Raw genomic sequence first — 12,413 nt, 5'->3', positions numbered from 1 at the left:
CTTAATGCTTTTATTTATTTCCCACTCGCTGGGTTGGTTTGAATTTTTGGCTCTAAAATCAAGAAAGAATGCGACCAATCACGTAACGGGTTTCCTGCCTTTTCCCCCGTAGCCATGAAAAACAATTCTAACGTCAAATGATGATGCATTTTCCAAGTTTTTCTCGCAAACCGTTACAATAAAAAAGAGCCATTCTCTTCCATCGTCCATTGTTTTGCCGCCCGAAAACTTCACCCAACCACAAACAAATGGATGCGATAGGGGGGGAAGGGTTGTGGGGGGGGGAGGAATAGAACACGACGAGGAAAGGAATGGAGGAAGAAGGAAAAGCATGACCTTTTCCCCCGAGCTGGGCACCAAAACCAAAACAAAGGGAAAACGATTCCGGTGCCCGGAACCTCCCTACGGGTGGAATGGAGAGAAAATTGGTACGATTTTTCCCCCTTTTGCGTTGAATCCCCGTCACCCATTGAAATTGGCGATCTGGGGAAGGTTTTCGGGTTACGGTTGAGTTCTGCTGCGGGGGCTGTTTGGGATAGGGGGGAAAAATGGAGAAGAAAACAACATTAAAGCGTCCCTACGTCAACGTCATAGACATACGCAGTTTTTTTTTTCTCTGTTTTGTCTAGTTTTACCGCTGGGAAGGTTGTTCAATAAAGTTGTTGTTGTGTTGTGCTGTAAAAGTTCACCCGAAGGGTCGGTTCACCCGACACGTTGAGGGTGGGCAAAAGACCTCATGCATGCAATGACCCCCCTTCGTCCCGGATAGGGTCGCTTTCAGCTGATGACGTAGCACATAATTTGCCAGACATTTGTCGCGCCAGGAAGGCTCGTCCGCAGCGAAAAGAAGGGGACGGCTTCTAATCCATTATCACGCACCCACGGCTTGTTTGAAACTAACACATGCACACACACATATACACGTCCACCAGCCATCACGGCCACTCGTCCATACTAACTAAACAGTTTCCCCCCGCCAGGCATCAGAAGGTTGGTTGTGATGTGATTTGACTTTTTAATTAGCCTTAACGCGTTCTAGCCGCTCGCGGGTCCTAGAAATGCATCGCACTCCCCTGCAGCGGGGCAGCAGTAGTTTGAGCAGGAAGTGACCGGACAGTGACCAAGCTAGCTAGCCCAATAGCTAAACATTCACCCCTAATCGAGCGGAAGCAATACGTCTTTCACGTCGAACGGTGGAGTCAAGGTTTGTTTAAAGTGGTCGTTGCTTTTTTTTCTTCTCCCTCTCTTTGGCTTGTTGCTAAATGCAACACGCACTCACATTGCACCCATCAAAGTCTGCATCTCTGAAGCACATCTTGCTTAAATGCACACGCGGGGTAGGCTTGGAAGCACCTCAGAGAGGGGGAGGGGGGGAATAACAACACGCGCTCCAAAAACTCTCCTTCTCCAGCAGCACAGTGGGAAGCTGGCAGGCAAGCTATTTTTGAAACTAAACGAACGGAAGGGGTTCGTTTGTTTGGATACTTTTGTTCCGAAAATGAGATCATAGCACGCAGCACGCAGTCCTAACGCAGGTCAGACAGAGGTGTCGTTTTTTGCAATTCTGTGGGATTTATCCGCTTCGGAGGGATCCCAACCATCACATCCTGTCGTTTTGGGGGAAGATGCTTTTTGGTTTGTTTTCGTTTTTTGTGTTTTTTTGCAACTTTGTAAAATATATCATACATTCTTCCTGGAACTTGAACGGTCCGTCCTAGAGCTCCCAGAAAAATCGTGCCGTACTGGCAATTTTTTTTTCGTTAGACGTAGATATTCTACTAAAAAAAAAAAGAAATAAGACCTTGTTTTGATAAAACGACTTCATATTTCAAAAATCTGTATAACTAAAACTAAAATTTAAATGGAAGGAACTTCACTATCCCGAAGGTTCATAAACAGTGTTGAGTTTTAGAAGTTGAAGAATTGAGACAATACGCTGAAATGTTTTCGGAACGTATGCTTTGTACTGTTCACTTTTCTCAACCTTTTTTGTAACACTTAACTGATGTGAATATAGAAACAGAAAAAAACACAACAAATAATTCCTATTAGAATTTCAATATAACGTCAACATTACAAATTATCCGATTCATAATAAAATAAATTCTTAAAAAGTTTGTTAAACAGAACGATAAGGTTTATTTAGAGCTTGATGAAATAAAATTCTAAACTTCCTGCTTTTTCATCTGTTTTCATATCAAAGATCTAATTTTTTTTTTTAATTATCACTATTGAGATCATCTCAGAAAGAGTTTCAATTGATGATGATCAAACAATATTTGGATCTGTTATTCCATTTTGTTTGCATGTAAAAAATGCCTCTATCTCACTCAAAACAACATGCTTTCAACAAAAGGCAGTAAAAGTTTGGACTACTGGCGAAACAGGCTCATTGCAATGTTATATTCTTGAAATTTTTAAAAATGGTTATTTTTTCCCTACTATTGCAAATATGGTTCTAATCTACCACGCCAATACTTAGACATTTCGTTCAAAACATTTGATAGTTAATTTCAAAATAAGTTCTATATATTACATTTTATATGATCATAGGAACTCTTCACCGAGAAAGTTTAAAAAGTTTTCGAAAGAAAAAAAAAAGAAAAAAAATTGAAATCCCCAATTGGTGGGGTAAGTCACAATTTTCTATTAGACCTCACTGTTATAGTCAGAAAGACTATAGTTTCCCTCTTCTTCTCATCCAAAACAAACACTTTGCGCAATTTTTTTGGAACGAATCTATTCCAGAATACAATCACTTATCACTTTACAGCGCACTGGTAAATACACACTTCCACTGTTCACACAAATTGTGGTGGATTATTTCTGATAGCTCCCGCAGCTGTACATATGATACATCCCACCCTTCCCCATAAGGATGCTCCACCTCGCCCTCGCGTCAAACCGGAGACAAACTTACTTCTGCGCTTTGCCGAACGTTTGCCAAACACCAAACCGTCCTGCTACAGACACACACACACACACAGACACACAAGCCGGAAAGGCGAAGCTGAAGATTTTTCCGCCTGTGCTGCACCGGAAGCGGAACAAACACAGCACCACCAGCACTATATGAACCCGCACACCAAACGCTGCTTTTCCGTTGTTTGACGGTGGAGCGCCGTTTTTAATGCCACCGGGATTTTCCACTGGCTTTTCCTGGCACTGGCACTGCTTCGAACGGGAACCTGCTTGCTGGAGCTTTTCTGGTGGATTTTGATTCGAAGCGAATAGGAACGCACTGGACACCGAAACGCACACGTGTGCTTGTTGGTGTGCATGCACAAACACAAACAGAGAACGCACACGGACTGGCGCGGGAGCTGGAGTGGTTCACCCCACCCACCCGCACATGGAAGCAGGGAGCAGCGGGCGCGTAATGTCAGGTCCAACACACACACACACACACACACACACTCACGACTTTTGAGAAGGGGGGGAATTTTCCGACACACACGGCGTGGCGTGCGAAAATTCGTGCAGCGATCTGCCGGCCTCGAACGTCTACTCGCATCTGGCAGACCGTCCGCAGCAGCGCGGTCGGCACCCGAGCGCACACCCGGAGAGTATCGGGTCGGGTCGCCTGTTTTCTTCGGGCGAACATCCCCCCTTTGCGTCCCCCCCGTGGCTAGGCGGCAAACGAAGACGTCCTTTTTGCTAGAACAAGGAGAGGGGGGAAGGAGATAAATGAAGGAGCTGTTGGGAGCAGAAATTTTGCAGCGGCATGCAGGGGGTAGGGCTAGGAGGGCGCCGAGAAGACGAACCGTCAATGAAAGCACGAACGAACCGAGACCACGACCGCGACGGCTGATGATGACGCGAATGACGATGACGATGATAAGGGGGTTCGTTGATAGGATGCTCGCTGGTATGCTCATCCCCTCCTCCTCCCATCATCCTCCATCAAGGAATCAAGGGAAGCTTTTGCGAGGCGAATTTTCACCGGCAAGCGCCATGTGAATGGAACAGCCGGAGAGCGAGAGAACCAGCCTAGTTCACATGGAAAAGCGTCACTCTCATCGCTCTCTTCATCGCTCACGCGCTCCGGGAAATTCGTAGCGTGTGTGTGTGTGTGTTTGCGTGTGACGGAGAGTTTGCGCGCTGCTTTTCCAGCACGCTTTTTCGCTTCCGCCGTTCGCTCGTTTGCACACACAGCATCCGGAAAGGCGGCTTGTTTATTTATGAAACACGACCGAACCGAGAGCGGGACCCGAACGTTACGAGTGGCCGACGGTTCGCCGGTGTTGTGCGAGTGCCTTGTGCAAGCCGGCCGCTGTCGGCTATTTTCCACCGCTGCCAGGACAACCAGTAACTAACTCCCCGCCGGCACGCCATGCACGCCATTTTCCCGTTCTCCGGAGGGAAATACAACGGCTTCCCCTCGGGCTGTGGGACCGAGCTGCCGCCGGCTAGCGCGTGTACCGGGCGTGCGTCGTGGGGACGCTTCTTCCTTCTTCATTCCTCTCTCTCACACACACACACACACACCTCCTGCGTGTCCCATCGTTGAGCAAAAAACAGTATAAAGTCCTCCCACCAACAAATATATAAAAAATAGTTTCTGCTTGGTGGATAATTTTAAGTGACGCGGTTGCAACACACGTGGACGCTCAAGTGTGTGAATGCGTGAACAGCACGGGAATGTGTGTAGGGTTCTATTTTTCGTGTTGCATTTCGGCCCAACTGCTGGTGCAGGTATGTATGGTTCAGTCCGTTCGGTGAGCTTTCGGGCGAAATATTTCGCATCAAAATCCTTGCAAAGTGTAGAGAAGCTTGTAATGCATGGATCGCGATGCACAGGCACAAGGAATCTCGCTCGGACCGGGGGAATCGTTTGAATGTTAGCAGTTTTGTTGCATTTTGTGCAAGGGTAACTGTGTGTTACAGTCATGTGAATGGTAAAGTAAAACTATTTTTAAAAAGCAAGAAACGGGTGATTCTTTCGTTCAAAATGTCCAACAAACGCACTCTAAACAAACAGAAATTGTATCTGTATTACAAATTATTGTTCGAGATGTCGCAACAGAGATATCAAACAAGAGACTTATCGAGTTGTCAAACACGCCGGATCATCATAAAAAATCTACATGTTTGATACAAAAAATACAGTGATTTTAATTAATAAAAACATTATTTGCTAGAAAAATACTTTAAAACATTTTAAGTATCTTAGGTATGCTGACCCATTAACCAGAGGTTGTCGTTGTAAGACGGCGATAAATGTGTGTTTGTCGCAAAATATTGAGCCCATTTATTCAGGATTAATTTCAATATGTTCACTTCTTTACAGCCTTCCCCTTAAACTCCAATCATAGCAGCTAGGCATGACATTAACGCAATACATTTAAATAGAATGAACAAAAACGAGCCACGATGGCAAGTTAATTGTGTAACGTAGTTTATTTGATGATTAAGCTTTCTTTTTGATTTGAAACGTTGCATGATGGTTCATATTTAAATATTGATATCACAATTATGGAATTTTATTACGGATAAACATATAAAGTGAATCAACAGAAACAATGTGAAAAAATACACTATAGCAGAAGGCCAGAAATGTAAAATTTAATTAAAAAATGGTTACACGATACATTAATTTTAAACCAAATAAATTTCGGCAGGGTAACACATATATTTTCATGAAGATTCGTATTTAAAAATAAAACTCATTTCATCTATCCTCCATCTAGTGGATGCTGACAAGCTGCTTAAGAGCTGCTTAAGAGCTGCGAGACTGAATTATCCGAAGTGAATCAGATGCACCTGGCTTATTAATACAGTTGTTCATAGTGTCCTGGAATTAGCTGCCTGAAATTGCCTTAGCTGAAATAAAAGTTGTTCACGGTGCATCTGTGTTTATTGAACATTCAATTCTCGGGAGGAAATTACTTAAATTTCTCACAAAATGTCTTTAACTCATTATGTTTTTTTGCTATCCCCCTGTGCAAAGCGACGGAAGAAATCATTCCCTTTCGCGCATTTTCTCAGGCCTTCTTTTTCCCTCCTACGGCAAATTTGTCGAGCAGCGTTTCGAGCTACCCGTCCCTGGCTCCGCTTCATACCCCTCGCCTGAGCGCGCTGTCACAGGTTTGGATGTGTTGGTGCGTCAGACGGCCAATCGCTGTCAGCCGTCGTCCGTGCTTTTTCCATCCATAGCGCTATCTCTTTCACGCGTGTGGTCAATGCTCGCGAGCTGTTGTGGCGCTTAAAAAAACCGTTAACAACATTGCGGCGCTGCATTTGATTTTTCACAAATCAAACCAAAAAGCGCAATGAGTTCAATCGCTGCAATGTAAAAATGACTAAGGAATCGTTAGTTTACGCTGGAGGGTTTGCTGTGCAACGCCCAGAACCCTAATTCCAAGTAGCGCACGCAAGACAGGTGGCCATGGCCGTGCATAGGAAAGCTTAAACCTAATTGCATAAAGCATAACTTTATGTGACACTATGCTTTTCCTTTCGTATGTTGTAGATTACATAGATAGGCTGAGCCGTCTGCGCAAGGGAGTGAGTGTGCGTGTGTGTGCACAACTGTCGCCGAATGTGTTTTCTTCCGGAATGTTATGATCCATCGGTCAAAGAAAGGAAGGTGTTCATGACGGTGTTTTTTTATTGTGGAGCTGCATCCTTCCCCCTGCCTGCAGCGTATGCATCGGGCAGGATACAGTGTGGCAGTATGCAAGTTGCCCGCTGGATAGGAGCGGGCCCGCGGCACCGCCATCATTCCGCACATCTTAACAGCATGCCCGTCGTGGGTTCTAACCGCGTATGAACCGTTCGCCGTAGCAAGACGTGACTATCCGGCTACGTGCTACTCAAGTCCTGAAAAGGCCGGCATGATCGCGTAGGCCATTACGCCAATAATAATAATAAGAAGAAGAAGAGGAATAACATAGCATAACAGCCCACACCCGGAGAAAAGATTGGCTTATCTTTGTTGCTGCCGTGTTACCGCTGTGACGCGACAAATGCACGGAATGCAATCGACCAAAACATTAACCTACCGAGCCGAACCCATTCTAAGGGAGGTGCCGGTCCCACGGCGTCATGATACCGACTCTGAGCCAACAAGCCGCCGGATTCTGGACGGACAGGAGCAGCACCATACGCGCACCGTAATAAACAAATCCAGAATCCTCTTTTGTATGGATTCAATTCAAAATGTTGTTTCCACTTGCATCCGCTAGCTGAATTGGAAAGAAATGTGCTACATATCACACGCACGTTTGCTTCGATCGTTTGTCTTTTAAATACCCCCAACAGCAGAACCGGTCGCAAAGATGGTGGTGCCAATTAAATGGTTGTATTGTGTCGTAGGTAGCGGTAATCGATCGGGCGGCGTGCAGTGCGTTTTCTAAGAATGCATGGAGTGTGTAGACGCAGCCGGTGACAATGCACGCATTAGAATCAAACAGTTTTGGAGTTCCCGCACGCACACACACACACACGCGCACGCACGAACGCATGCACGCATGCACGAATGCACGAATGCACGTACGCGCGCACGCGAGCACGCACCCACGAAAGCGCGCAGGCGAGCACACACCCCCATCAACCCCCCCCTCCCGCATGATCGATTACGGCTACCTTATCGGAAGAAAGGCTGGTTCCTCATTCAAAGCACCGGGAGGGGAGGGGGATCCCGGCATGATAGAGTGGACGATCACTTTCCCCGCGCTGTGTGTGTGTCGTGGCCAGAAAACTCGAGACAAATTCCGGCACATTGAAAAAAAATATTTTTATTGCCACTATACACCGTGCTACATGATGCTTAGAAGGTCGTTGAAGCATCAAACATGTTCAAATTAAAAAATATTAGATTAGTGTTAGACGTTCTCCTACGCTTGTTTTAAATAGGCTTCTTCACCCTCAATTGGCAGGGGCATCGAATGGTCTCATCAGCAGCGGCACGAAATAAAATAAACCATCAATACACCGATAACACTTTAAATCCCAAAATGAACCAGCTTCTCCCGCACCGTCAAGGTCACACACAATAAATAAATGCTATACCCACCAAATACAATACACAACCGCAATGTACATATATACCAACGCATACACCCAATCAGCTGGCGGCGAAAGGCACGGGCTGAAGCGCAAGTAAGGCATGGCAGGGAGGGGAAAGGGAGTGAGAGGAAGAGGAGAAAGGAATAGGCGTCAATATTTTTTGAATTTTTCGGCCGTTTTTTTTGCCCCGCCGTCTGAAATATTTCATCCATTCCTTCAACAGATGGCGCTCGTTCCGCACCTAAAAACTGCAAGAAATACGCCGGCTATCGTAGTTTCGGCTGAAGTCCAGCGCTGTTTTTTGCGTATTTTTTGACGCAAAACGACGCAAAAAACTACGCAGAAAACTGCTCGAATCTGCGCAGCGGGATTGTGCCAGCTGCAGTAACTGCAATAATGGAGGTAGCTTTGTATGCAATCCTACACACAAGCTATCCTTGTATACAAGCTGAAGCATTCAAAGCGACATCTAGTGAGGAACTGAACGATGGAGCGAAATCAACGAATCACTTTTTTGACATTTTTTTAAATTCAATTGATTTTGTACTACTTTACCACGTTACTGGCTCTCTTTTATGGAATATGCAAAATGAGCGGTCCTTGAATACCTTTGTATCATTTCAAAACCCCTATATTTTATATGTACTTAGTCAGTTGTGGCTTTCAAGTGTTTCTATTTACATTCAGCGTTGTGTGAGATGTAAAGAATGTGATAGTGTTAGATTAAAAATAAACATAAACACAGCTTATTTTCAAATAGTTTTGATTTTATTCATTTACGTCGTCGAGACTGGATGTGTCGAAACTAGATGCACCAAACAAAACTAACCACTCTTATTGCATCTTTCCAGTAATGCTGAAACCAATACGCCTTCCGCTCATTTCACCGTATCCTTAATCCAATCGCTCGCACGTTCAAGGTTTACAAACATCTCGCTTCCCTCCGCCCGGCAGTGCGGGAAGCTAAACACCATCAGGCCGGCCAAGAAGTAGCGCGGTACCTTGTCGACCCGCTTGATGTACTGCAGCGGCGAGCCGGTGGCGTAGTTGTGACAGTGACCCTTCGGACGTGTCTTGTACACCGCACACAGCACATCCTCGGTGGGAGGCAGAACGACGCCAAGTTTTTCGTACTCACTGCGACAGGTTATCGACGAAGTGAGGTTCATTGCGTCGCGCTCCATCTTGGGAAAGACAAGCTTATTGCGCTTCCAGCCGCTCACCGTCAGGAACGTCTCCTTGTAATCGTCGACCGCTGGCAGACAGATGGGTTTAATGTTCGGTTTGCTCGTATCTGCGTTGTGCTTCAGCTTGAGCAGAGCGAGATTGTTGGCATACTGCGGTTTGTTGTAGTTGGGATGGAAGAACACCTGCTCGATGTCCACCGATTGGGACGTGATCGTTGTGGCCGGAGCGTTCGGATCCGCGTCTTCCACCGAGCGGATGTTGTACTCCCCAAGACGAACCGATTGCCTGCCGGGTGAAACATAATGTATCATTAGAGCTCCCTGCAAGTCTTCAACAAAGCAAAAGACCAACATACAGCTTATAGTTACTGAACACTCCCTCTACACAGTGCCCCACCGCAAGGACGTATCGCGGGTGTATTAGAATGCCACTGCACACCAGATGTGTCTGCACCTTGTCAAGCTGCCGGAACTCCAGCAGCGCATTCCACGGGTACTGATTGAACACCGGCTTCTTCATCTCATCCTGCACCTCCGAGTTGCGGGCCACGCCACACTCCTCCAGCTTGAGCAGATTGCGCTGATCCACTAACTGCTGGTGCGCATTGATCCAGGTCGTGTACTGCGCCACATCGGTGTACGTCGCTGGCAGGGCCGCATTGCACGTAGCCTCACCCGTGTCCAGATCACGCCGGGCTGCCGCACTCACAATGCCCCGCAGGTACCAAACCTGATCCTTTGCGAAGTACAACCCACCGCCACTGTCACCGGAGCACACGTTCGCACCCGATTCCGTCCCGATCGCACACATCTTGCCCGCATCCTGCGGCAGAAAACGAACGTGCTCGGGCAGCTGCTCAATGCACTGCTGCTTCTCGATTACCTTCATAGAGGCTTGCTGAAGCGTTTCGCTGATACGGTGCGTTTCATCAAATCCAAACCCAACAGCTATGCCGGACCGGCTCAGAACGTCGATCAGGGTGGCGTTGTGCGACGGCCATAAGCAGATCGGGAAGATGGAGAACGAAGCGAACGAGATCGCTCGATCAGGGCGCATCAGGGCAATGTCGTTGTAGAAGGTGTGCCGGTCATACTTTGGATGGAGGATGATCTCGAACAGGTTGTAAACGATCACGCTCGTGTCGTTATCGTTGTTCAGATGGTGTATACCTGCCTTCAGGAAATAGTGATCGGGGTTCGGTTCCTTTATACAGTGAGCAGCTGTGGGAGAAAGCAGTGGACGAAACATTACAATGAAGAGCACAATCAGGATGTTCTCCTGCGGGTTTCATACCGGAAAGCACAAAGTGTTGACTGATAATCGATCCGCCACACTTGTATTCTGGTTTCGCAGACTTCATGTGGGCAAACAGTGCAACATGCCAAGGCCAATCTCCTGGCTCAGCTATGATGCCTTTCGTGACGAGTCCCATTGGGGAGAGACGACGTACGCCACACGTTGCTAAAATTTAAATATTGTACATCGGTTACTAATGTTAAGAAAAACTTCCCTATTTCGGTGTAGAATTACATGCAGCAACTTCAGAAGGTTGTTGAATTAATAGCAGCCCCAGTAGCGCCATGACGGCTCGTATGGGTATTCCCCAACACTCGCTGATAACCTTTCCCATGCTGAACGAGAAACAGAAACAACACACAACCGTTTGATTGCACGCCAACTCGCGTAATGTCAATGCGACGACGAGCGAAGCCTACCTTTAACTGATCGATCGGGCAGAGTACTCTCTGCCCGGGAGAATATTTCGGAATAATAAGAGCATATTCTTTCACCAGCAGTTGTATTCGGAAGAGAAGATGTGATCATTTTTCGGATTAACGTACATGGGTGGTGAGTTTCATGGTGGGAGCTGGTTTTTATTAGATCGGTCCACGGATTCGGGTCCCGACTCGCTTACGTAGTATACAAAGAGGTAACATAAAGTTAATGTGAAAGGGTACTACTACCACTACTAATATATAATTAACTAGACTTTACGCTATGCTTCACTTAATACATCGGAGGTTCACCGGATAGGTTTGTTCTTCAGTTTTTTTTTGTTTTGCTTTCGGACCACTTACATCGATTATGTTTTTGTTTATGTTTATTTTTACGCTTTTTTGTTGCTGTGTTTACTATTTAAATACTTACGCCTGCGCTTATGCAATCCACATTACGGCAGGCGGAAAAGACTGTTTAAAAAGGTGGCTTGCTAGGGGGAGACAATGTTTTACTAATACGTAGAGTTTTTTTTTAAGTGTAACGATCATGGCGAATACGATTCACATCGTACATATGTGTGTGTCTGTCGGTCTTCTCCGTTCTTCTCTTTCCCAACTCAAAACTGTAGCTGCGAGAAGCGCAATTAGCTCCCCGATACGCGACGCGCAGACACTGGCTTTTCGAAAGCTAAGGATGCGAACGCTTTTGGAAAGTACTCTATCACATCGCGCTCTTGCGTATCAGCAGATACTCGGAGAACTGCTGCGTCTCGACGCCGCCCCCGGTGCTGGCCTCCACGCTGAAGCCCGCATTCAGCAGCCGGGTCAGCACCTGGATGGAGTTGAGCTTGCAGTATCCGTTCAGCGGAAACCGTATCACCTGCCGGCCGTCAAACTGGTTCCAAGCGGCACCGGTCCGCGCGTCCAGGATCGCCTGGTTCGTCTCGGGAAACACCTCGTCCAGGACGGCCCGCTCGGCCGAGATCAGTATGCGCTCGCCCAGGTCGGGCGAGATGTGCAGCGCCACCACGTCGTGGCTGGCCGTGTCCGCCTGTACCGTTCCCTTACATTTGCTCCGACTGCCCCCGCCGAACGGTGGAATACCATTCCCGCTGCGTTGCCGCTCCTTCTTCAGCAGTTCGATCTGTTTGATCATAGCTGTAAGAGAGAGAGAGTGGAAGAGTAAATGTCAGTGACTTCTTTAACATTAACTCCTTCAACGTGCGATAAAGTAAATGGCTGCAGGTTATACTCACGAACAATATCGAAATATTTGGCCTCCTCCAGCAGCAGCTCCAGGTCCGGGAAGTCTTCCGACACGAGCAGCTTTGAGTTGCGCATAAAGTTAAGTATATGGCGAAACATACCACCGTCACGGTCGATGAAGTAGTGCTGCTTGAGCGAATCCAGCACGATCGGGATGCAGCCGTTGAAGAGTTTGGCTAGCCGCGAGTCGGGATATCTGTATGGGACAAGGAGTTGTTATGGTTAACTGAT

General features: G+C 46.8%; 3 protein-coding genes across 5 annotated transcripts in view; all 3 read right to left on the bottom strand.

Moving 5' to 3' along the window:
- LOC120896588 (Krueppel-like factor luna) overlaps positions 1–3,507 on the bottom strand; it is a 302,013-nt gene extending 298,506 nt beyond the window's left edge. The window contains exon 1 of one of the 2 annotated variants that reach the window (XM_040300808.1): positions 3,422–3,507. The gene's annotated coding sequence lies outside the window, so the exon portion shown is untranslated. Of the gene's footprint in view, positions 1–2,920 lie in introns of both variants that reach the window. The other variant, XM_040300805.1, reaches the window with a different exon arrangement.
- Positions 3,508–8,759: 5,252 nt separating this feature from the next.
- On the bottom strand, positions 8,760–10,904 carry LOC120896329 (CUB and peptidase domain-containing protein 1-like). Its single transcript, XM_040300354.1, has 4 exons — positions 10,729–10,904; positions 10,492–10,659; positions 9,554–10,418; positions 8,760–9,483 (listed from the first exon to the last, which is right to left on the bottom strand). Exons 1-4 carry the CDS (start codon positions 10,826–10,828, stop codon positions 8,889–8,891), a joined length of 1,728 nt encoding a protein of 575 aa, XP_040156288.1. The 5' UTR covers positions 10,829–10,904; the 3' UTR covers positions 8,760–8,888.
- A 147-nt stretch (positions 10,905–11,051) lies between these two features.
- Positions 11,052–12,413, bottom strand: part of LOC120897241 (BTB/POZ domain-containing protein kctd15) — a 51,626-nt gene continuing 50,264 nt past the window's right edge. The window contains exons 2-3 of one of the 2 annotated variants that reach the window (XM_040301954.1): positions 12,173–12,378; positions 11,052–12,074 (exon numbers count right to left, since the gene is read on the bottom strand). In XM_040301954.1, coding sequence (XP_040157888.1) covers positions 11,638–12,074; positions 12,173–12,378 — 643 coding nt within the window. In that variant the 3' untranslated portion in view covers positions 11,052–11,637. The remainder of the gene's footprint in view (positions 12,075–12,172; positions 12,379–12,413) is intronic. The other variant, XM_040301953.1, reaches the window with a different exon arrangement.

Source organism: Anopheles arabiensis, chromosome 2 (assembly GCF_016920715.1).
Source record: "Anopheles arabiensis isolate DONGOLA chromosome 2, AaraD3, whole genome shotgun sequence".
Lineage (NCBI taxonomy): Eukaryota > Metazoa > Arthropoda > Insecta > Diptera > Culicidae > Anopheles > Anopheles arabiensis.
This window is presented reverse-complemented; position numbering and strand designations above follow the sequence as displayed.

Bases quoted from the DNA above. Each gene is read 5' to 3' on its own strand.
- LOC120896329 (XM_040300354.1), bottom strand. From the start codon at position 10,828: ATGGGAAAGGTTATCAGCGAGTGTTGGGGAATACCCATACGAGCCGTC. The intron at 10,419-10,491 runs GTATGAAACCCG...TTTCTCCCACAG, and splicing joins TCAACACTTTGTGCTTTCCG to CTGCTCACTGTATAAAGGAA. The intron at 9,484-9,553 runs GTATGTTGGTCT...TTCACCCGGCAG, and splicing joins GTGTTCAGTAACTATAAGCT to GCAATCGGTTCGTCTTGGGG.